The sequence below is a fragment of the Varanus komodoensis genome, unplaced genomic scaffold (genome assembly GCF_004798865.1).
Source record: "Varanus komodoensis strain SLA01 unplaced genomic scaffold, ASM479886v1 scaffold51, whole genome shotgun sequence".
In the NCBI taxonomy this organism is placed as follows: Eukaryota; Metazoa; Chordata; class Lepidosauria; order Squamata; family Varanidae; genus Varanus; species Varanus komodoensis.
The window spans coordinates 3,316,233-3,342,545 of record NW_025336100.1 but is presented as its reverse complement, the minus strand read 5'-3'; the positions used below and the strand labels follow the sequence as shown (position 1 = coordinate 3,342,545).

Sequence of the window (26,313 nt, the reverse complement as noted above, 5' to 3'; positions counted from 1 at the left end):
CTGCATTTTGTACTCCAAGGCCAAACTTGCCTGTTATTCCGGTTATCTTTTGGCTCTCTACTTTAGCATTCCAATCCCCCATGATGATAAGGACATCATTTTTTGGAGTTAATTCTAGAAGGTGTTGTTGGCCTTCATAGAACCGGTCAACTTCAGCCTCTTCAGCACCAGTGTTTGGGGCATAGACTTGGATTATTGTGATGTTGAATGGTTTGCCTTGGATTCGAACTGAGATCATTCTGTCATTTTGGAGATTGTATCCCAGTCCTGCTTTTCCTACTCTTTTATTGACTATGAAGGCTACTCCATTTCTTCTGAGGGATTCTTGCCTGCAGTAGTATACCTGATGGCCATCTGAATTAAATTCACCCATTCCTGTCCATTTTACTTCACTGATTCCTAAGATGTCAATGTTCAGTCTTGTCATCTCTTGTTTGACCACATCCTGCTTGCCTTGATTCATGGATCTTACATTCCAGGTTCTTATGGAGTATAGATCTTTGCAGCATCGGACTCACCATCAGATACATCAGCAACTGAGTGTCCGTTCGGCTTTGACCCAGTCGCTTCATTCTTTCTGGTGCTACTAGTACTAGCCCTCTGCTGTTCCCCAGTAGCATATTGGACACCTTCCGACCTGAGGGGCTCATCTTCCGGCGTCATATCTTTTTGCCTTTTGGTACTGTCCATGGGGTTTTCATGGCAAAGATACTGGAGTGGGTTGCCATTTCCTTCTCCAGTGGATCACGTTTTGTCAGAGCTCTCTGCTATGACCTGTCTGCCTTGGGTGGCCCTGCACGGAATAGCTCATAGCTTCATTGAGCTACGCAAGCCCCTTCGCCACAAGGCAGTGATCCATGAAGGAGATGTGGCCATACCGTATGTGGCCATACCAAAGGTTTAAATAAGGAGTTTACAACACTCACCTATACCTCTACATTGATTGCCTACTGGGTGACAACAATTCCCCATTCTTTTAATTGTTAACTTCCATTCTTCCATGAACCTTTTCTAGTATGATCAATTACTCCCAAGGGCATGTATACAGTAACTGGAGCAAAGTAATAGCAATCAATTTGTTTAGCATGCATCCTTATATTTAGGACCTAAAATGATATGCTAATGAAATAAACCCAGCAAAATATCAAATTAGATTACAGCATGTCATACACTCCAGGGAGAGAAATCTCTGAGAAACATCTACTGGAATGTCACTCAAATATTTGCCTGATACCACATTTAATCGCTGCACTTCAAACTCAGTTGCTATGAAGTCAAAGTATCTCTATAAATGAAACAAAACTCAGTAGAACAGAAACAACCAATACAGTGAATCTGAAAACTGGGAGAATTTCAACAAAGAATTTCTCTAAAACAATACACCATCACCTAAAGATATTTTACCACCTTTACAGGGGATCTGCACTCAGATCCAAGCTACTGCATATACAATGCAAAGCATTTTAAAACACAAGTCTTATTTTTCTTCTGCTTCCTAAATGAACAAGTAGGCTGCCATTCTCAAACTACCTACTCCACAAGACTGTGTTTACTTCTACTGAAAGCCTTGTACTCCTGTGGAAATGTATCCATTACCTTGTCTGCATTATCCAGGGCAAAGATATGTAGGAAGACAGGAAGCTACTTTATACCAGGTCAAATTCTTTGGCCATCTAAGCCAGTATTTTCTACCTTGAATGATAGCAGCCCTGCAGGGTCTCAAGCACAGGTCAGGAATAGGATGTGGAACCATGAACTATGCACCCTCCCAATAGTTAGCTACATCCACACAAATACTAATTATGGTTAGCTTTTTAAGCATACTTCAAAACAAAACTATGAATCTGCAGAACATACAGGAACAGTAGTTAAAGCCAAGTTTGTAAAGATGATGGTTTTAAGTACAGCTTTCAATTGTCAAAAAACAAACAAAAAACAAAACACCCACTACTTGCAACTACCCAGCTAGATTCTTATCTGTTGAACATATTCCTCCAGATGGCAGTTCAGCTTAGCCAGTATTCACAGTAAAACATTCAGAAGCCTTGAAATTTCATCCCAGAACAGTCAGAATTTTTGTGAGGGAGAGTTAAAGCAAACTGGATTTGCCTCTCTATAGGCACTCACCTATTCATCTGACAATGCTTCTTTGAAAGAGCCAACTGCTTTCTTTATCAAGATACTCTAAGCTCTGGGGCAGGGAGGGGGTTAAATTCCAAGTGTTAAGAAGATTCTCCGCTTCAAAAGCTTCAAGTTGAGTGTCTGTTAATATCCTGTTGAATATGAATGTACCCTCTATGCAGTCATTTCTTTTTTCTTTTTATCTATAATTCTTGAGAGAGGTATTATGCAATTTCTTTTAATTACCTATATTTGCATTTGGGTTGTCCATGTGCATGTGTGTTTTGTGTATGCTGCTGCATGTATGGGCAAAATCAGGTTTAGTTCATAACATACATGCATTATTTCCTAATATAAGATAGGGCATTTCAGACTACTGATAATCAGCTGTATGGCACAAGGATATGGTGTCATTTGAAATGGAAATATACTATAAACCTTATTTATTTAACATTGTACTTGTTATTCTCAAATGTTCAAAGCAGGTAGTAATTTTATTTGTGAAGTGGGATTTCCAAAATTCCCTTTTTTGGAACATTCCAGCCAATTACTATATTTGAAAATGTAACTCTTATCCATTCAAACAAGCAAAGTTCAGCTTCATTCCTGAAAATTTCAGTCAACAAGGTGTAATGAAAGATGAAGCTGGTCAAGTGCCATTTTACAACACTCAGCCTGGCAGGATATATTTGTGGGCTTCTTTTCACAGTGCCTGCCTTATATTTTCACAAATCTGTACTTAGCATTTTCTTCAGTTCGCTCGCTCGCTCTCTCTCTCTCTCTCTGAAACCCAGAAAAACAAATTTCCCCTGCAATGTCAATCCAGGGGAAACACACACATGCACACAAATGTATACTTTAGAACACATAAAATTAACATATGTAAATTGTTCTCTGGGTCTGTGCTCTAGATTTTTTTGGTACCTAGCACAGACCCTATATAGGCCCTGCCAGATCTACACAGCTGAAAAATGCACAGGACTCTACTACAATTGGCAGAAAAATAATTGTTCTTAATTATCTCTGTCAAAAACAATGAAAAAATAAAATTGCATTGCATCTTGAAATTAACAAGACCTTCCATTGCTTCACTGGACCCCATTTGCCTTAATAAGGAAAATGTACAGTTGAAGAAGCATGCATAAGAAATAGTTAAAATAATTCCTCCACCTGCTTCCACTTATCCTTCTGAACTGACCCATTGGATTCAATCTGCTAAATTTCCAAGTTGCTCAATTAGTGTAGGCAAGCTGCTTGTTTGTATATACTTTCATGGTACAGGTGTTGTACATCAACTGCTAAATTTGGATAAGGAGAGCTGTGAGGTGAGAGAGATGCAGACAAGGAACTTTGGCAGCAGAGTGTCACTACTTGACTCTCAGAGACCCTGGGGCAGTTCTTGGGCAGATGCAATTATTGGGCAGGCATTTGCTGTGCTACAATATCCTGCCAGAGGATAGTCGCAGAACTATTGCAGCTTATAAACCCAGGTGGATCCATTGAGCTGGGAAAAGAAATGGAGTATGGTTGACCCCCTATGCTGTTTATTCAGGTTTGATTCTTCAGAGCTAAATCTCCCATTACTTTTAGTGTGCAGCAAAGTTGTGGGGGGGGGGGTTTCTTAATGAAAAGTAAACAGAGCTGGTCTAACCCAGATGGGTATTTGAGTGGGGCAATAGGGCTTTTTGACCCTTTGACCTCTACTGTGGTCTCAGTCTGGATTAGGGAGCCTGTATTTGCAATTTGCACAGGAAAAACAGTGAACTGAATGAGTCTCCAATCCAGATTGGGACCACAGTGGAGAGCAAAAAATTAAAGCTTCCCTATCTCAATTCAGATCAGCTCCCCCATGCTTATTTCTGAGTAAGGAAAAAGGACAAATTTAGCTGCAAACTACATAATAAAAGTAATACTTATTTTGACCCTCAGTCTGAGCAACTCCTTGCTATAACTAGCTATGTACCTACCTACCCCCAACTGCCACCATTTGGAATTGATCCTCCATCTGACCTTGACTATGAACCCATCTCCAGCCTTTCAGATCATGCTTGTTGCTGTAGACCCCGAAGCTGTCCCAACTTGGACTATAAACACTCTGGCCCTTCAAACAGCTTTCAGTTGATCCCCAGGACTCTCTGTTGGGAGTGAGAAAGATGGCTGCTTTGGGCACACATTCTCAAGGGCTGCTAGTTGGGCTTCAGAAGAATCAGGAGGTGGAGGAGGAGGGGGAGGAGGAGGTGGGCTGGGAATGTGAGCCATCCTGAGACACTGGGAGACGCAGAGACACTTATCTCAAGACCAGACTTCCCAGGTGAGCAGACAGCCTTTAGGAATAATCAAGATATACAGTTGGTGAAAGGAGACATGAAGCAGGGGAGTTTCTCAGATACGGATGACAGTTGAGGCAGCCCTGACTCTAGATAGTAAGGTTGCTTACCTGTTACTTTTGTTCTTTGAGTGGTCATCTGTACATTCACACATATTGGTGCTGTGCCAGCGCAGTGCCTCTGTTCAGGAAGATTTTCCTAGCTGAACCTAGAATTTTTGGTGGGAGCCTGCCCGCTTCCTCTTTAATATACGGCAATTATTATTTAGAAGAAAGCTGAGTTTAAAATTAAAGAGGTGCAAAAGGATGTGAAAAGTAAATATCTGATATTACAAGGTGAAATGAGAGGATAAGATTATACAGTAGTTCATATTTATGCTGCAAATATTGATCAGATAAAATGTTTAAAGATAGTTTTGAAAGAGCTAGAAAGTATTAGGAAAGATTTGTAATAATGGCAGAAGATTTCAATATGGTAATAGATGAAAGGATAGATTAAATCCTACTAAATAGGAAACAAGGTATAGCACTACATTATGAAATAGAATGATAAATTATACCAATTTAAAAGATGTAGGGAGAGAGTTGAAGGGAGATTTATTCATTGGTTCATAGATCTTATTCCAGAATTGATTATATATTTGTATCAAAAGATCTTTTTTCTAAAGTATGTTAGTCAGATATAGGCCTGATAAAAATTACAGATCATACATTATTAAATGTGACTATTAAGAGCTTAAAAGATTTAAATATTTTACAACATAAGCATATGATATATAAAATAGAGAAAGAATTGAAAGATATACAGGAGATTAATGATAAAGAGGGGAGTGAATGAAGTTTAGTATGGGACACAAGGTGTTGCAAGGAGAGTAAGTATTAGGGAAACTTATAGTTTTAAAATACAAAGGGCCAAGTATATGGAAAACTTAGAGGATGAAATAAGGGATTTGGAGAAGATGTAATTGATAGGAACATTAAAATTTTAGTGGAAATACAAGGTAAAACGAAAGAGCTGCAGAATAGGGAAATAGAAAGGAGAGAAACTTAATGCATTTGAAAAGGGATTTTTTAAAATTTAACAACAAGGACTCAATAATGCTGGCTAGAACTACACAACAAAAATAAGCAAAAAGTTAATAGGAATAGTTAACGGTGAAAAGGGTAAAAATTGTAACCTAACAAAAGAAAAGTTAAGAATATTTAACAGATTGTACTTGAAGTTATATGTAGCTGGGAAGGTGCCAATAGATAAAATTAGATCATATAAAGAAAGGAATGTTGGAAATAAAGTGCAGAAGGAAGATGGAGAAGTAATGGAGCAGGTGAGCAGGGAAGAGAACATAGTATAGATTGTTAATAATTTTAAAGTAAGGAAAGCTACAGGTATTGATGGGTTAGGACCAGACTTTTACAAAGCATTTAGAAAGCTGTTGGTACAAAAATTAAAATTCCTTTGTAATAGCATTTTGGAGGATGGAAATTCCTAGCATCCTGGAAGTATTCTACTATCAAAATAATAGTTTTGATAACAAAATCTAATAAGGATTTGACAGCTCCTAGAGCATATAGGCCTGTATCATTGATAAATCAAGATACAAAATTTTTACAGCAATATTTTCAAAAAGATTGCATAATTCTATTGATAAGTACATTAAGGCAGATCAGGATGGTTTTATAGTGGGGAAAAGGATGTCAGACCTGACTAGAAGAGTATTAGATGTAATAGAATTTATATCAAAGGAAAGGTTAAAAGTGGGTCTAATATCATTATATATTTTTAAAGCTTTTGATTGCATGGAATGGCCAGCAATAAAGATCTTGATAGAGATATTAGGATTTGGTTCAAGAGTTTAATGTGCAATAAATCAGTTTACTCAGAAAAATTCGCAACTGTGATAGATAACGATGGTACAGAAAGAATATTCTTAGGCTGAAACACTAGACAGGGATGCCCTGTTTCACTGATAGTTTGATTTGTTTATAGAATTATTAGCAAATAGTACAAAAATGATGATATTGTAGTAGGTATTGGAATTAAGAATAAAATTATGATTACTCTACGAGGTGAGACACAGAAATAACTGGATTGCATTTAGGGCTTTCCTGGAAAATCGTCTGGAGGTCAAATAGACGTACATAATAGAACCATAGGTCCTCCCTCTCAAACCGCCCTCTCAAACCGCCGACTGGCTAGGTATATCCTAAGAATAGCCCGGTAAGTATTCGAACTACACTCGCTACACGTGTTGCCATGATAATGTTGGTGGGGGGGAAATCGAACAGCTAATCGACATCAAGTTTCTCACGAAATTGAACAAAACGGCCACAGAAACTTATGAAATAATAAAAATAGTGTACAGTGATAACAGTTTGTCTCACACACAAGTTTTTGAGTGGCACAAATGTTTCAAGGAAGGACAAGAAAACGTGGAAGTCATTGAATACCCGTGTTGCCCACACTCGTCTCATCTCGGGAACACGTTTTGCATCAATGGATGAAGTGAAGACAAAAACGGCAAGCCTGTTGAAGAGCTTCATGCAAGAAGACTTCCAACACTGTTTCAATCAATGGAAAATACGTATGGTGAGATGTAGAGATCGGGAGGGGGAGTATATAGAAGGTGACAATGTTCAGAATTCTGTACTTCATCAATAAATATTTGTTTAAATACTAATCCAGTTATTTTTGTGTCACACCTCGTATATGCTGTTGATACATTCTTAACAATTGAGGACTCATTTAAGGTTATGGATCAGATTAAAAATCATTTGGTGAGATAAAGACAGGATTCCTTACCTGTAACTGTCATTCTTCGAGTGGTCATCTGTGCATTCACACATATGGGCTCTTCATGCATGCGTGGAGTTTTCGAGAAGATTCTAAAGCTGATTAACTTGTATTCGGCGGAAGCCCGGCCCCAAACGTGGCTAGCATGAGGGTGCAGCTCCTGCCGAGACCTCAGTTCCAGCTGAGACTGCCATCATAATTGCGTCATTAACGCAGAATAACCCACATGTCAAGATAGAGACCGCAGAGGGGATGGTGTGTGGGTATGTGTGAATGCACAGATGATCACTCGAAGAACGACAGTTACAGGTAAGGAAATCTGTTTGTATTCTTCATGGTCTCTGTGTATCACACATATGGGTGACTGGCGAGCTTACCTCTAGGAGGAGGGTGGTGTCAGTGAAGTATAGCAGAGAGGATGGATCTGCCAAAGGTGCAGTCCTCTCTTGATTTGACATCGAGGTGGTAGTGTCTAAGGAAGGTTAATGGGTTTGACCATGTCACGGTCTGAAAGAGGTCAGTCAGGGACACTCCAGCATAGAGAGCAGTGGAGGTAGATGTAGCTCTAGTCGAGTGAGCTTTGACAGGTCCAGAAAGATGAAGGCCAGAGAGGTCATAGGCCAAATGTATAGTATGGATGATCCACCTAGAGAGCCTCTGAGGGGACACTGAGCTTCTTCTGTGTGGTTCAATGTAGAGAATGAACTGTCTTTGAGTCTGCCTAAATGGTTGGATTCTTGGTTTATAAAAGGCAAGAGCTCTTTTGACATCCAAGGAATGTAGAGTGGTCTCTGTAGGAGTAGATGAATTCTGGAAGAACGAGGGCAGAATTATCAGCTCATTGATATGGAAATAAGATACTACCTTGGGTAGGAAGGTAGGATCAGGTTGGAGGAAGACTTTGTCTCTATGAAAGTCAGTATATAAAGCTTCAGTTCTGAGGGCCGCTAGCTCAGTTGCTCTTTGGGCAAAAGTATGGCCACTAGAAAGGCTGTTTTCCATGAAAGGAGGTGAAGATCACATGAGTACATGGGTTCAAAGGTAGACTTGGTAAGTACATGAAGGATGACAGATAGGCTACATGATGGAAGCAGATGTTTGAGGGGAGGAGTGAGATTGAGGATCCCCTTGTGGAACTTATGGATTAGGGAATGTGAGAACGCTGTACATCCTTGGATAGGGTTGTGGAAAGCTGAGGTGGCAGCCATATAAACTTTGCTCGAAGAATAGGAGAGACCTTTTTGTATAAGGAGTTCAAAAATGAAAGAATTTGAACTGGAGAGGCTGCAACCCGAAAGAAATTATGTTGGACTGCGAAGGACGTAAACATTGCCTATTTTGTATTGTATGACCTGCGAGTAGACAGTTTAAATGATGCGTCTAACACAAATGAGGTCAAGAGGAATGTCAATCAGTGCGACTAAGTCTGACAAATGCTCCATGCAGTGAGGCAGAGAGTCAGTAGGTGAGGATGGAGAGTTCTTCCATGATCTTGAGAGAGAAGGTTGTCTCTGAGTGGTAAATGGCAGAATGTTTTGTTGGATAGGTTGAGCAGAAAGGGGAACAAATGTTGTCTGGGCCACCAAGGAATGATGAGGTTTGCATTGGTGCAGTCCCAAGAAACCTTTGCTAGGACTTTCAGAATTAGAGGAAAGGGGAGAAATAGATAAAACAGTTTCCCATTCCTAGATAGGAGAAAGACATCTCCTAGAGAGTGATTGCCGAGACTGGCTCTTGAGCAAAATTGAGTGCCTACTGTGTTGTGTTCGGTAGCAAACAAATCTATCTGGGGTACACCCCAATGGTTCTATAAGGTTTGGAGGACGGCTGAGTGGAGTTCCCACTCATGGCACATGGTAAGTGTTCTGCTCAGGGAGTTTGCTAGGACATTGGTGGTGCCTCCTACATGCAAAGCCGTCAAAGTGATCCATTTGGTAATGCATCAGTGCCAAATGGTGGTGGCAAGCAACCAGTCTGTTTGATCTGGTTCCGCCTTGTCTGTTTAAATATGCCACAACAGTGGTATTGTCCATAAGAACTCTGACATGGCAATCTCGGATATGATTCTGGAAGGTGATCAAAGCCATCTTAATTGCCAGGAGTTCGAGAAAGTTGATATGGTTATGACTCTCCTGGAGGCTCCACCTGGACTCAATAGTGGCTTGTCTACAATGAGCGCCCCAACCAAGGGGAGAGGCATCTGTTACAACAGTCACTTGAGGGTCCCGAGTGGAGAAAGGGACTCCAATAGCCGTGCTGGTTCTTTTTGTCCACCAATGCAGGGATTTCTGGACCTGAGGTGGAAGGTAGACTATGGTGTGGCATGGTTGAGTCATTGCATTGAAGGACACCAGGAATCACAGTTGAAGAGGCCTCATAAATAGACATGCTAATGGAATGACTGGAATCACCACAGACATCAGACCTAGAATGCATTGGATTGATTTGGCAGTTGGCAAAGAGGTGTCAATCAGTGATGCAACTTCTCTGGACATGGTGGACAGTCTGTCTCGGGAGAGGAAAGCTTTCACTGGTACGGACTCGAATCTGGCCTCAATTAAGTTGATCAACTGGGAAGGAGAAAGGTAAGATTTAGGTGTAGTAATATAGAGTCCCAGACTGGAAAGGAGGGAGCAAGTAAATTGTGTAGTTTTTAGGGAGGCTTCCCTTGAGTGAGTTACGATAAGCCAGTCATTGAGGTAAGGATACACATGAATGCCACAGAGATGGAGATATGCATATACCACTGACATGCATTTGGTAAATATCCGGGGTGCTATTGCTAACCCAAATGGGAGAACTGTGAATTGGAAATTTCTGTTATTTATCTGAAAGAGGAGGAAGCAACTATAGAATATGAAAGTAGGCATTTTTAAGGTCAACCCATGTGAACCATACACCTTCGGAGAGTAGAGAAAGGATGGACTGGAGTGACACCATCCTAAAATGTTTGGGTTGAATATATTTATTAAGAGAGTGAAGGTTCATGATAGGACGAAGGCCTCCGTTTTTTTTCAGAACAATGAAATACCTGGAATAGAACCCAGGGGTTTGTGGTGGTGTGAATTCAATAGCTCCTTTATGAAACAAGGAAGGCACTTCCTATAGAAAAGGTAGTGGTGGTGCGTCCGTTTTGGTACTGCAAAGGAGAGAGTGTGTGGAACTCGATATGGTATCCATAAGCAATGATGGAAAGCACCCATGAGTCCGAGGTGATGGCAGCCCAAGTGTGGAAAAGCAGTTGAAGGGGGTGATTGAAAGTAGGCGATATAATACAAGGTATTTGAAGGAGTCACAGATGCCTCCTGGAATTGCCTGGGCACCTCCAAAAAGGTCGGATCTGTGTGAAAGGATCCTGGCGCCTAGGCCAGATGGCCATACACTGCCTTATAGCAGTGCTGGCAAGAGGTCCTGGACTGGGACATGTAGGAGGATTTGTGCCACTTACGTGAAGCGTATTGCCTTTGGGGTGTCGTTTGACTGAGCCCCATATGGCGTGCAGTGTTCCTGGCCTTCTAAACTGAGTCCATTCAGTCATCTGTGGTCTCATGGAACAAGTCAGCACCATCAAATGGCATATCTTCAATCCCTGCCTTGGCTTCGCCTGACAAGTCAGAAGACTGAATTCACGTGAAGCAGCAGAGACCTATGGCTCCTACCATATTGCATGTGCAACCCTCCGCCTGATGTCACGCTGTGAGGATCTGCAGTCTCATCAAGTGAGTAGCCTCATTCTTGATCTCATTCGTCAGGTCATGAGCCTCTTTGAGTAGCGAAGAGCATAGGGATGCCATCCTGTCCCAAAGCATAAGCTGGTATCTGGCCATGGTAGCTTGGTAACTGGCCATCTTTATAGATAGGGCTGACAAAGAATAGAAGTGGCGACCAATAGCATCGAGGTGCCTACCATCTTTGTCCGATGAAGTGGCATGCTCTCTCCTAGAGTGTGACTGAGTGAACTCCTCAATAATAGAGTTGGGCAGAGGGTGTTGAAACAGGAATTTGGCGTCTTTCTCTTGGACCTGATACATGTTCTCAAGGTGGCAAGGTGGAGGAGCCACCAATGCCGGAGATCTCTATTCGTGATGGATCACATCAAACAGGGTCGGCAAAAGCAGGATAGTAACCAGCCCAGTGGATTCTGCATAAACAGCCTCAAAGACTGGGTCTTTGGCTCTAGAACAGTGGTGGTGAACCTATGGCACACATGCCACAGCAGGCATGCAGAGCCCTCTCTGTCGTCATGCGAGCCAAGTCACCTCAGCATCACCTCAGCAGCCAAGCATCAGATAACAGCGCAAACAGGGACCATGTGCATACTCAGAAAGGAGCAGCGGTGCCAGGCAATGCTGTCATGAGCTGCGACTCATCTGAGCTTTCGCATGGCCAGTCAGTGCGCTGTCAAGGACTGGCTGTGAGTTTTAATATGTTCATTTTTATTAACACAAGATTTTAGTTTTGAGTTTTCTTATGAAAAATTGGAATTTAATATCTAAGATTTAGCAAAGAGATGTTCTAATTAAGAGACTGAGATTCTTTTAATGTTGTGCTGTTCCCCTGATATATTTGAATCTGCAGCATCATATTTAGTTTTTTTTCTAAACTTAAACCTCAGTATTCAGGTTTTACTGCAGTGTTGACACTTTGCGATAAATAAGTGGGTTTTGGGTTGCAGTTTGGGCACTCGGTCTCTAAAAGTTTTGCCATCATCGCTCTAGAAGGTTCCTGCTATGATTAAATCCTAGGCTGTGAGCCCTCTGGAGGACTTGGAATGTGAAAAGTCCAGTGTCCTCTGGTGGTCAGGATAAATTGTAGAAAGTTGTTGTGACACCTTGCGGAATGTCAGACTGATGGTCAGGAAAGGATGCCATTGAGACCAAAGTATATTGTCCTCATTCTGAGAGATGTTCAATTATATCTATATGATGGCTGAGTAAGGAGGACAAAGATTGTCTAACCATGAAACCTAATATACTGGCAGGGTCTCAAGCAGGTTGTTGCAGTGCGCTGTGAGAACTAGGACTGGGCAAGGGATTGTGGTCCGAGCCCAATAGGCTCCAGTGTGATCCTTGTCTGGAATTGATGGATCCCCATCATTCCATGGAGACTTCAGAATCAAAATCCCCTTGGCGTCTTGGGGGAGATCTGTGTTTCTTGTGAGGAGTCTGAGCCAGGGGTGATCGAGAGCGATGTCTAGCTCTTTGCTGATCAGACTGGAGAAATACACTTGGTACTAAGGGCGATGGCTCGTCTCTGTACCGAAGGGTGATCTGGTTTTAGGAGCTGAACTGGTAACTCCCAAACTTCTCCTTCATACACTGAAGTGCTTCTGGAGGCTGAAATGGTTCTAGCGTTTGTCCTGGTTTTTCCTGACCCTGGGGCAGCACTGCATCTCCAGAACACGGGAGGCTGCTAGGTACTGACGACTCAGAGTGATTTTAGGCGCTTTCAGTACTCCCCTTCTCTTTAATAAGGGTGAGCAATTTTGGTGGCAAACCCTTACTGGGGTACTGAATCTTAGCCATAGCCAATTGCTTTACCACTATTGGCATTTTAAATATTTATTACAACCTTCTGAAGCACTTCCATTCCTGTGAATAATTCTGAAGCCTATGAAAAAGGGACTCTGGGCAACACCGTCCTAAAGTAGCAGCATTTTTTGTTGATCATCATAAGAAAACAAGTGATAAACAAGTCCTGTGGAAAAAGTGTTAAGTAAAAAATAAAACAAAACATTCATTAAGTAAACATAATTCAATGCAAAATTGCAGGTGAATCATATACCAGGAAGAACCTGAAGAACCCCAAACAGACCTCCAAACTAGATTATTCTAATGTGCTCTTCATGGGGCTGCCCTTGAGGATGATCTGGCAATTGCAATTGGTACAAAAACAGGCTGCTCGGTTCATGACAGGCACTCCTAGAGCAGCCGATGTAACAGCGATTTTGAAAGAACTACATTGGTTACCAGTTGTGGCCTGGGCCCAAACCAAGGTGCTTGTTTTGACATATAAACCCCAAATGGCCTGGGGCTGGGCTATCTGAAGGGCTCTCTACACTTGTATATACCTACCTGCCTCCTAAGATCAGCACAGGAGGACCTCCTGTGAGAGCCCCCCACCCCAGGAGGTGAGAGGGGTGGCAAATAGGTGAAGGGCCTTTTCTATTGCTGCTCCCCATCTCTGGAATTCCCTCCCTAGAAAAATTCACCTGTCTTTATTTTATTTTTGGTGCCAAACAAAGACATACCTTTGAAAAAGAATTTAATACTTAGCCCTTATAAAAGCTGGTGGCCTTTTTATATTTTTATTGTTGTATTGATATGTTATTATTTTAACTGTTCCAAAAGGTTTTAAGATGTTGTTACTTGTAAGCTGCCTAGGAAGGTCTTTGGCAGTTACAGGCAGCATATAAATATGTGAATGAATGAATGAATGAATGAATGAATAATGAGATTAGCTCCAGGTCACCTTAGTTGTTTAAGTGTCTACTGTGGATGAACTTTCTTAGCTATGTGCCTCCTCACCTTCATAGATCACTGCCTTGTCGTGGCGAGGGGCTTGCGTAGCTCAATGAAGCTATGAGCTATGCCATGCAGGGTCACCCAAGATGGACAGGTCATAGCAGAGAGCTCAGACAAAACGTGATCCACTGGAGAAAGAAATGTCAACCCACTCCAGTATCCTTGCCATGAAAACCCCATGGACAGTACAAAAAGGCAAAAAGATATGACACTGGAAGATGAGCCCCTCAGGTCAGAAGGTGTCCAATATGGGGTACTAGTAGCTCCAGAAAGAATGAAGCGACTGGGTCAAAGCCAAAAGGACACTCAGTTGCAGATGTATCTGGTGGTGAAAGGAGAGTCCGATGCTGCAAAGATCTATACTCCATAGGAACCTGGCATGTAAGATCCATGAATCGAGGCAAGCTGGATGTGGTCAAACAAGAGATGACAAGACTGAACATCGACATCTTAGGAATCAGTGAACTAAAATGGACAGCAATGGGTGAATTTAATTCAGATGACCATCAGGTACACTACTGTGGGCAAGAATCCCTCAGAAGAAATGGAGTAGCATTCATAGTCAATAAAAGGGTAGGGAAAGCAGTGCTGGGATACAATCTCCAAAATGACAGAAAGATCTCAGTTCAAATCCAAGGCAAATCATTCAACATCACAATAGTCCAAGTCTATGCCCCAAACACTGGTGCTGAAGAGGCTGAAGTTGACCGGTTCTATGAAGGCCGACAACACCTTCTAGAATTAACTCCAAAAACTGATGTCCTTATCATCATGGGGGATTGGAATGCTAAAGTAGGAAGCCAAAAGATAACTGGAATAAGAGGCAAGTTTGGCCTTGGAGTACAAAATGAAGTAGGGCACAGGCTGGTAGACTTTTGTCAAGAGAATACGATGGTCATAGCAAACACTCTTTTCCAACAACCCAAGAGACGACCCTACACATGGACAGCACCAGATGGTCAACACAGAAATCAGACTGACTATGTGCTCTGCAGCCAAAGATGGAGAAGCTCTATACAGACAGTAAAAACTAGACCAGGAGCTGACTGTGGCTCTGATCATGAGCTTCTCGTTGCAAAATTTAGGCTTAAGGTGAAGAAAGTAAGGAAAAGTAGTAGGCGAGTAGGGAAAAGTAGAGGGAGAGGAACTAGAGATCAAATTGCCAACATACACTGGATCATGGAGAAAGCTAGGGAGTTCCAGAAAAACATCTACTTCTGCTTCATTGACTATGCTAAAGCCTTTGATTGTGTGGATCACAACAAACTGTAGCAAGTTCTTAAAGAGATGGGAGTACCTGACCATCTCATTTGTCTCTTGAGAAACCTATATGCGGGTCAAGAAACAACAGTGAGAACTGGACACAGAACCACTGATTGGTTCAAAATTGAGAAAGGAGTTCGGCAAGGCTGTATACTGTCGCCCTGTCTATTTAACTTATATGCCGGGCACATCGTGAGAAAGATGGGCCTAGATGAATCATCAGTTGGAATTAAGATTCCTGGGAGAAATATCAACAACCTCAGATATACAGATGATGCCACTCTCATGGCAGAAAGAGGAACTAAAGAGCCTCTTGATGCGGATGAAGGAGGAGAGCACAAAAATTGGCTTGAATCTCAACATGAAGAAAACTAAGAGCATGGCATCTGGTCCTATCACTTCCTGGCAAATAGATGGGGAAGAAATGGAGGTAGTGACAGATTTTATTTTCCTGGGCTCCAAGATCACCACAGATGGGGACTGCAGCCAAGAAATTAAAAGATGCTTGCTCCTGGGGAGGAAAGCTATGGCAAATCTAGACAGCATACTAAAAAGCAGAGACATCACCCTGCCAATAAAAGTGTGTATAGTCAAGGCTATGGTTTTCCCAATTGTAATGTATGGCTATGAAAGCTGAACCATAAGGAAAGCTGAGTGCAAAAGGATTGAGGCCTTTGAATTGTGGTGCTGGAGGAGACTCCTGCGACTCCCTTGGACCGCAAGGTGATCAACCCGGTCAGTCCTAGAGGAGATCAACCCTGACTGCTCTTTAGAAGGTCAGATACTGAAGATGAAACTCAAATACTTTGGCCACCTAATGAGAAGGAAGGACTCCCTGGGGAAGAGCCTATTGCTGGGAACAATAGATGGCAAAAGACGAAGGGGACGGTAGAGGATGAGGTGGCTAGATGGAGTCACTGAAGCAGCTGGTGTGAGCTTGAGTGGACTCCGGGGGATGGTGGAGGACAGGAAGGCCTGGAGGAATGTTGTCCATGGGGTCGCGATGGGTTGAATATGACTTCGCGACTAAAAACAACAGCAACAACAACATGTGCCTCCTGCTTCAACCAGATGATGTACTGAAAACATCATTGCCACTTAATGGTTCTGGCCAGAGAGACTTCAATTGCTCCCATATGTTAATGACAGAGAGCAAGATTTGCATCATGTCTTACAAAGTAAGCCTTTAAAAAAACCTCATCTTGCAAGGTATTATTTTATATCCTCATTAGCAGGTGAAAAGCATTCATGAGCAAAGTCTACTATGCATTGCAGCAAATATGCCTATATTGTACGTTCGCAATATTGGTACTGTCATCTGGAAAATGGCCTACATCCATTAATTTAAGGTTAAACTGAAGTTAGGGTTATGCCATAAGGTTGTTGTGTTTGCAAGTTTCTATTGTCCTGCCAAACTTTGGATAGATAACCCAGGGTTCTTTTTACACATCCTCCAATTTTTAAGATTTGGTTAATTTGAGCAAATTTTCTTGTCTGCTGTTGCTGTAACCTACAAAAACCAAACAGAGTGGAAATACCCCTGCTGTCATATTCAATGGTTCTATGCAGAAGGAGAATGAATTTAAGCAATTCAGCAAGCAAGGACCCTGAACCAACATTTTCCTGATACATTTGTTCAACACCTTTAAAGAATTTCCATGAAAATCAGCTAGTGTACCCTCACTAATGTTTGCTATTTTGGAGCTACATATTGTTAGTCCCAACTCAGCAAATTCTGCCAGGTTGTCTTGCAAGAGATTTTCCATTCAGAAATTAAGAATTCCTCGTAGCTGGCTAGAAGAATTTCTGCTCCCTAATCATGCATTGACCTCTTCATGAATCACTTGCTGTGGTGAAGGGGCTTGTGCAGTGCAATGATGAGCTATGCCATGTAGGGGCACCCAAGATGGACAGGTCATAGCAGAGAGCTCTGAAAAAACCTGATCCACTGGAGAAGGTAATGGCAACCCACTCCAATATCCTTGCCATGAAAACCCCATGGACAGTACCAAAAGGCAAAGAGATATGATGCTGGAAGATGTACCCTCAGGTTGGAAGGTATCCAATGTGCTACTGGGAAAGAGCAGAGGACTAGTACAAGTAGCACCAGAAAGAGTGAAGCAAGAGGGTTGAAGCTGAAAGGACATTCAGTTGCAGATGTATCTGGTGGTGGAAGGAAAGTCCAGTGCTTTAAAGTAGAATACTGCACAAAAACCTGGAATGTAAGATTGATGAATCAAGGCAAGCTGGACGTGGTCAAACAAGAGATGACAAGATTTAATATTGACATCTTGGGAATCAGTGAACTAAAATGGACAGGAATGGGTGAATTTAATTCAGATGACCATCAGGTATACTACTGTGGGCAAGAATCCCTCAGAAGAAATGGAATAGCCTTCATAGTCAATAAAAGAGTAGGAAAAGCAGTACTGGGATACAATCTCCAACATGACAGAATGATCTCAGTTCGAATCCAAGGCAAACCATTCAACATCACAGTAATCCAAGGCTATGCCCCAATCACTGATGCCGAAGTGGCTGAAGTTGACCGGTTCTATGAACGCATAGAACACCTGCTAGAACTCAAACCAAAAAATGATGTCTTTATCATCATGGGGGATTGGAATACTAAAGCAGAAAGTCGAAAGATAACCAGAATAACAGGCAAATTTAGCATTGAAGTAAAAAATAAAGCAGGGCAAAAGCTAACAGAGGTTTGTCAAGAGGGCATGCTGGTTGTAGCAAACACTCTTTTCCAAGAAGCAAGTCTACTCATGGACCTCACCAGATGCTCAACACCGAAATCAGATTGATTATGTGCTTTGCAGCCAACGATGGATAAGCTCTAACCAGTCAGTAAAAACAAGACCTGGAGCTGACTGTGGTTCAGATCATGAGCTACTTAATGCAAAAATTGAAGAAAGTAGGGAAAAGCACTAGGGCAATTATATTCCTCAGTGGAGGTGATGAACGGATTTAAGGGATTAGATCTGATAAACAGAGTGCCTGAAGAACTATGGACGGAGGTTCGCAACATTGTACAAGAGGCAGCAACTAAAACCATCCCAAAGAAAAAGAAATGCAAGAAAGCAAAATGTCTGTCTGAGGAGGCTTTACAAATAGCTGAGGAAAGAAGGGAAGCAAAAGGCAAGGGAGAAAGAAACACCCAACTGAATGCAGAATTGGAATTGAATGCAGAATTGAATCCAGAGATAGCTAGAAGAGATAAGAAGGCCTTCTTAAATGAACAGTGCAAAGAAAGGAAAATAATAGAATGGGAAAAGCTAGAGATCCCTTTAAGAAAATAGGAGATATGAAGGGAATGTTTCATGCCAAGATGGGCATGATAAAGGACAAAAATGGCAGGGATGTAACAGAGGCAGAGGAGATTTAGAAGAAGTGGCAAGATTACACAGAAGAACAATACAAGAAAGATCTTAATGTCCCTGATAACCACGATGGAGTTATTGAGCCAGGTATCCTGGAGTGTGAAGTCACATAGGCCTTAGGAAGTCTTAGCAACAACAAAGCTGATGGAGAAGATGGTATTCCAGCTGCGGTAGTCAAAATCCTGAAAGACAATGCAGTTAAAGTGCTACACTCAATATGCCAGCAAATTTGGAAAATTCAACAGTGGCCACAGATTGCAAAAGGTCAGTTTATATTCCAGTCCCCACGAGGGTAATATCAAAGAATGTTCAAACTACCATAGAATTGCACTCATTTTGCACGCTAGCAAAATCATGCTCAAAATCCTACAAGCTAGGCTTCAGCAGTATGTGCACCGAGAACTACCAGAAGTACTGGCAGGACTTCGAAGAGGCAGAGGAACTAGAGATCAAATAACCAACATACGCTGGATCATGGAGAAAGCTAGGGAGTTCCAGAAAAACATCTACTTCTGCTTCACTGACTATGCTAAAGTCTTTGACTGTGTGGATCACAACAAATTGTGGCAAGAGATGGGAGTACCCAACCATCTTATTTGTCTCTTGAAAAACCTGCATGCAGTTCAAGAAGTAACAGTGAGAAACAAGGCAAGGCTGTTATATTGTCCCCCTGCCTATTTAACTTATTTGCTAAATACCACATGAAAAAGGCAGGGCTAAATGAATCACCAGTCAGGATTAAGAGTACCAGGAGCAAATCAAAAACCTCAGATATGTAGACAATACCACTCTAATGGCAGAAAGTGAAGAGGAACTAAAGAGCCTCTTGATGTGGGGGAAAGAGGAGAGCGCAAAAGTTGGCTTGAAACTCAACATTAAGAAAACTAAGATCATGGCATCTGGTCCTCTCACTTCCTGGCTAATAGATGGGGAAGAAATAACAGATTTTATTTTCTTGGGCTCCAAGATCACTGCAAATGGTGACTGCAGCCAAGAAATTAAAATTTTCCATTGTCTTTCCCAGAATGGGCATAAGGCTAACTGGCCTGTAATTCCCCGCGTCCCCTCTGCTACCCTTTCTGAAAATTGGGACCACTGATGCCACCCTCCTGTCCTCTGGAACCTCACCCATTCTCCATGAGGCCTCAGAAATGGAGGCCAGCACACAATCTGGCAGCAAACTGCTACAACTGCTAGAGGCTTAGAATGCTCAAGGTTTGTTTGAAAACAAGCTATTCAGCAGTTCTGTCATGGTGTGCCACTGAATTTGAGTAGCAAATCACAACACTCTCCCTTTTCCAGTTTTAAAAGAAAACATGTGTGATCACACTGGAATGAAAAAAGAGTGCATGAAGCCTATAGGACTCAATTTGCCCATTTTTTCTATTAAGTAAATCCAAACTATCTGGACTTGAATAGTCTGGTTCCTTCCTTGTAACAGATTCCCACCACTATCATGAGAAAATGTACATTTCTTCCAATTATTTCCAACACTTCCAGCACATTGCCAATTTATTAACAAGCTCTATGTGACCTCAATTTCTGAATATGATGCTTCTCTAATAAAATAACAGTGAAAAAATAAAGTCTGTACACACTCATCTTACATTCTTTTAGAGGTATATTGTAAACAAGTTCTCTCCTGAACATCATCCCTAAGAGCATAGTTGAGGATTATGTCAGGGCATAGTCACACATCCATGCACACCATTTGACACATTAGCACTTGATGACTCACAGCTGAATGCGTGAAGAGCCTTTCACTGAGACATAGGGTGTTGGAAATAGTATGAAAACCTTATTTGTGATGCAGTACATAGGAAGCAGTGAATCAAATCAACAAGCACTCTGCTCTCATTAAGTTATGGTAACCTATTTATTCACTCTCATTATATGGTGCCTTGCAGAATTACTCTCTTTGATTTTTCCATTCCTTGTTGTGTTACAACCTGGAATTGAAATGCATTTCATTGTTATTGTCACCACTTGCTATACACAGGATATTCAACACTGTGCAGGTACAAAATATTGTTAACTGTGGGACAAAAATTAAGTAAAATAGAGAAATTGGCACTTGTTGCTTTCAAAAGTATTCACTTCCTCGAGTCAATACATAGTAGAAGTACCCTTGGCAACAATTCAGCTATGAGTCTTCTTGGATCATTTTTAACAATGAATTTAATTGTGCTTTCAGGGATGCTTTTTGAAAATAACAAAACCCTGATTGGTGCTTCTGCACATCTTTAACCAGGGTTTTGATAGCTCCTTGGTCTTCATGATGTTGTTTGCTTATAAATATCCTCCAACAAACTCTAGCACCTTCCAGAAACAGGTGTCTCTCTCAGATCATATGGTGCATTCACTTACTTCTGGAAGCACCAGAGGTTATTTACACAGTTCACAGCAAAGGGGATGAAGACAAATGTAACCAGCAAGTGACTTTTTGTATTTGTTCACTTAACTTTTGTTCTAAAATAACAGTCATTTGCACCTTCACAATGTTGAGCATCAAGTGCTAACAATGCCAATTACTAGCTGTAACACAACAAAATGTGGAAAAGTCAAAGGAAGAGGTGAATACTTCTGCAAGGCACTGTAAAGGTTTAATAAGTATCAACATTTATCTTCCAAAAACATCAGCAAAACTATTTCTGACATTAAATTCTTACCCTGACAGGTGTTGTTCTTCTCTTCATACCCTGCCTTACACATGCATTTTCCAATGGGCACCAGCCACTCCCCTTCAACACTGCAGTGCATCCTTGGAGGTTCATCAGTCACTGAGTGGTTCACACATGACCCTAAGACTTCCAGAAGCTGTGAAGAATCTGCTCCAGTGAGAGTGTCAGGAAAGATGGCTAGGTTTCGAACCACCACAGAGCACTTTTTATAATACACCCGCACAGACACCAGTGCAATGCAGGCACCCACATCCTGGAAAGCAAGGTAAAATCCCTTTTTGGTCAGAGGGCCAATATCTCTCACCTCTGTGTTCAGCTTCATTACTCTATCGCCAAGGTCTAACTCTGTAAAACTCTCATCTGCTGCAATGGTATCAATCTTGATGTAGTGGTTTTCTTTCATGTTCCTTCCATCTTCATCATCAGATTCAAAATAGTGCATATTAAAAGTCTCTTTGCAAGTCCCAAGCCCCCCAGGAAGGCTGTTACAATCTCGAAGGGTAAATTTCAGTTCTATGAAGATCCGAGAGGCCCCTTTGTTCGAGATCCAGCTTGTCAGAAGCCAGTTGTTCTGACTCTGTTCCGTCACTCTGCACACTTGATAAGTGTGGATTGGTGCATAATTTTCATCCACCTCACCAATTTCTTCCCACTAAATAATGGGGAGAAGGAGAAGAGAAAGAGAAATGAAAACATAATTTAAAAATATGCAACTGTCTACAACTCTGGATCTGGCAGTGTGCTAGATCCCATTAAGCTGAGGTGAAAGTTATTTACAAAACTTGAAAGACAGCCTCTTTTCCTCCAAGCCAACTGAGAAGGAACTGACCAGATTCTGTCAGTGAAAGGAAAAATCCAGTCCTTTTTGGTACATTCCAATCTCCTCCCTTATTCTGCATATGCTCAGAGGTACTCATATTATTACTAATACTTCACACATTTTAGTTGAGCCATAGCATGGAAAGAAATTCTAGTATAGTGCCCTGAGAATCCCTAAATACAAGGATTAAGGAATGGATCCTTAATGTTAAAGCAGCAGACAAGGAAGCAGGATAAATCTGCTTCCAATTCTGCACAGCACTTTAGGGTCCTGGCATTGGGTCTAATTTTCCAAATAGTCCATAATACATGAGCATCTGTACTCTTGCATGTGTGCCATTAAGCTTTCTTTGTGTTCTTTTGGGATGTTTAGCTTAGAACTAGGGATATATAAGGAATCTGTTGGAGGGAAAATCTGTCAGTTTCTCTGGGCTTGGCTCTCCCAGTCTCTGGGCTGCTTCACTGTCGAGTGCACCAGAGTTTGCAGGGCCCTCACTAGGAATCAAGTCCCATGCCCTGCACAAGCAGTGTCCCTCTTCTGCACCACTTGCAGCAGTCCAAGCAGCTGCTTCACATGGTATGGAAAAGAGAGGCTGCTAGCTGTCACAAGGGGCTCCATTCTTGGTGAGCCTTCCATGACCGCTAGCTGCACTTCTTTCCATGCTACATGTAGCAGCTGTTTGGGTTGCTCTACCTAATGTGAAAGAAGGTTGGCAGTTGTGCAGACTTCCTCTTGGTTTGTAAGACTAGGCCAAGCATGAGAAGAACTCTGTGAATGCTAGAGGGACAGATTCCTCTTGCATTTGTTCCAGCCCTACTTAGAACACCTAATTAAGAACCCATTCAAACATTGCATTTTCCAGTCTAAGCTATACACTGAATAACAATCATAAAGCACTTCGTAGGGAAGCAAAATACTTCTGCCAAAAAAAAAGTTAATTTCTCATATTACCCATGTTCTGATAGTAAGAAAAAAATACATTGTTTTTTAGGCTCATTTAGTTGTTTCAGCCTTTCCCAACCTGGTGCCCATCAGAAGTTTTAGACTACAACTTCTGGAATTCCTGACACTAGTCATGCTGGTTAGGACTGATGGGTGTCGGAAGTCCCAAATATCTGGTTGGAGCACGAAGTTAGGGAAGGTTGGATCATTCTGTTTCGGTCTACTTTGCTGTAATGTTTTCTTCCATCTTCATTTTGCCTACTCTTTTTTATTTTACTTTATCACAGCTACCCTTCAAAAGCACATAAATGATCAATGGTAACACAAAGTGATTCGTGATTACAATGGCCCTGTTCAGATAGAAAGCAAGACTCCATATGAGTTAGAAAGCAGCACTTATAGCAGCACTCAGCTCTCACAGATACCAAAAGCACTCAAGGACAGTCTCCTTTCCAGCTGTCTCTTACTATCCTGTCAGCCAGTGCTCACTGACTACCATCCCTCACCAACACTACCTGACTACTTCTTGCAGCAGCAGAGAATATTGGGTGTAGAATTTAATAGACTGCTGATCTACAGAGATGTCATTTAACTGCTACCAGGGCTGGATAAGAGTACATTCTAACTAATCAGGATGGCAACAAGCAAATCCATGACAATATCATTAAGCAGTATTATACTTTATTGATTTATCAAAAACAATCTGTAATAAAACAATACAGATAAACAGATATAATCCAACATTTGAGAACTAAATACTAAAAGGGAATAAAAACTAACAAAAATACAAGTAGGCGGCATACAAAGAAATAGATTTTCATTTCACAAAAGCAACAGTTAACCTACAGCAGGTCTGCAACTCTTGTCAGTCCTCACCATTGGCTATAACCTAAGTATTTCATCCTGACCTACAGACACTGATTGGCAACCATACTTCTCCTGCCCGTCTTCTTCACATCTCTCAACTGGGCCTCCTCTCTCTGTTCCTTCCTGGAAGAGAAAAATTGCCATCCTTCCTTAAAACCCGACACACACAGTGTTAATACTATTCAGTATCTCCCTCCACAAAGCATCTTTGATCTTATTTTGGGCAATCTTCTTCCCATCCTTCTGAGATCAGGACAAAGGTGTTCTACCTGAGAGTCTTTGTTATGATAAAGTTGCCCAGGTAGGCTGACTTTGCGATACAAAAGAAGAGTACTGCAGAAGTTGATAACAGAAGAAACAGGCAAAGTTAGAGTACTGGCCATTAGGGGAAAGTGGCTTAATGATATGTAGTTAATTCCAGACTGAATTCTTCTCCTCCCTTTCACACTAAAAAGAGCTAACACCACCTTCAACATGGAGCATGACATTCTAGGGCATAGATGTATATTTAAACTTAGTATTTTACGGCACCCTTTAAAAACCTCTTTTCAAAATTTCATTGTATATTCACAGTCCCACCACAAATGGAAAGATGTACCCACTTCACAATCACATCTCCAACATAAATTGGAGTACTTATTATCTATACAATTAAACTTCACCAGAGTTAGATACCACTTCCATACAATCTGGAAAACATTTTCCTTTATTCTTACTGACATACATTTTTATATGCTCTTCATCCAAATATTTTCCCAATTACTAATATTCTTTTTCAAATCTACTTCCCAGTTTGCTTTAAGTGAATCATATTGATCTTGTTCTTCTAATATTATGAATTTTACTTACAATTCCTTTCTCTCTCATATTCTCGTTTTTGCTTTTCCATAATCATATCTTCAGATTTTGTACACTCCATTCATCTACCTCTTTTCCTTATCCATTCTCTTGTCCAACTTTCTATTAGAATATTATTATACCAAGTTACCTTGCTCAATATTAATTTTATCTCTCTTTTTATTTATTTTCTCTAACCATTCTTTTAATCTAACCATTTGTTTATTTCTTAATACTTTCCCTAATATCTTCCTTAAGTTTAACTGAAATCCCTCTAGTTCGGTAATTGGGAATAATAGAGAGATTGATGACATAAAATTTTCCTTATGCTTGTTCCAAATTTGTAATGTGCTTTTAAGGAAAGGAGTTTCTACCTTTTTGTAATATTTTCCTTTTCATATTTAGAAGTATCCCTGATAGATATTATTTTTAATCTGGAAGATTTTGATCTTAACCATATTAGCCTATCATGTTGTGGTATTATATACAGTACATATACTTCAATTGTTTAGCTATATAATATAACATTAGGGTTAACCAATTCCCCTATCCTTTGTGACCCATGCTATCCTTTTAATTTATCCTTTTTAAATCCCCATTACAAAAATCAATATTCATATCTTGCCACTCTTTTAAACCTTTATGTTATTTTAATTGGTAGCATGATAAATAAAAATATCTTAGGTAGTATTTTCAGTTTACATAATGCTATTCTACCAAACTCTTCTTCTTTTAATCATTTTCTTTTATCTCCTTTTCCCACTTATTAAAACTATCCTTTTCTAAGCATTCTATCAGAGTTTCTAAGCAGTTTTTGAGCTTCCATTTTGTGAGGAGCCTCTTATTCTGTGACAGTATACCATTCAGAACTTTCAACATATTTGGCAGGATAAAAACTATCTTGTGAATGGTTACATTCCAGTACCCCAATAATAAACAGAGGAGAGGGTTTTCAACCCCTCAGTAAGACTTTTTGAGGGAGGAAGTCTTAATCCTCACTTACAGTCTATGGAGAAAAGATGAACTCACCCACTCGTTGCAAGGCATTTTTGTGTTCCTTCCTTTTCCTTTCCTTTGCTTTTCTTCTTTCTTTCCTATCTATCTTTCTCTTAATTTCTCTAATCCTTCTCATTTATCCTTCCTCTTTCATAATGTTGTATCCTTAAAGAATATTTTGGGAGGTACTAACACATTGGAGAGGGGGGCCTGCACCAGTTTCTTGTGCAGTTAAATTATGCTTAGAATGAATGAATGAACATCACAGCTGCACAAAACAAAGAGAATTGCTGTAATTATAGTGTCTTTTAAAGAGGCTGTTCTGCTCTCTTTCAGAATGTACTATGCCAAATATGAAACAAAAATCCACTGTCAGCTATTTAAAACAGCAAAAACCACTATCAACTTAATTTTGCAGAAGGGAGCAGCCAGAAACCATTTGAATGTATTGCTAAGCTATTGTTAGTTTTAACCGTGGTTCACTGAACTACCTCTCTGATTAGCAAAAGAACCATGGCTTATTTCGCCTAATCTTGGTTTGCTGTCTTCCTCCCCCTTGACCCTTCTTTACAGAGACCTGTCTGTACCAGATATCCTTGCAGCAGCTGAAAGACTAAGATAGCTTCACTACACCATTAATTGTCTTATCATTAGCCCAATGCATGGGAAACATTCTGTTCCCCAGAGATCTTCAAACTCTCTCAAGAGGCCCCAAGTCAAACAAGTCCTAAAGCATCCCTCTCTTCCTCCATTTTA

General features: G+C 40.9%; 1 protein-coding gene across 1 annotated transcript in view; it reads right to left on the bottom strand.

The window, feature by feature from the left end:
• EPHA5 (EPH receptor A5) overlaps window positions 1-26,313 on the bottom strand; it is a 262,453-nt gene that overhangs the window by 190,492 nt on the left and 45,648 nt on the right. Inside the window, exon 4 of the mRNA XM_044447269.1 lies at window positions 21,084-21,747. Within this exon, the coding sequence (XP_044303204.1) occupies window positions 21,084-21,747 (664 nt within the window). The remainder of the gene's footprint in view (window positions 1-21,083; window positions 21,748-26,313) is intronic.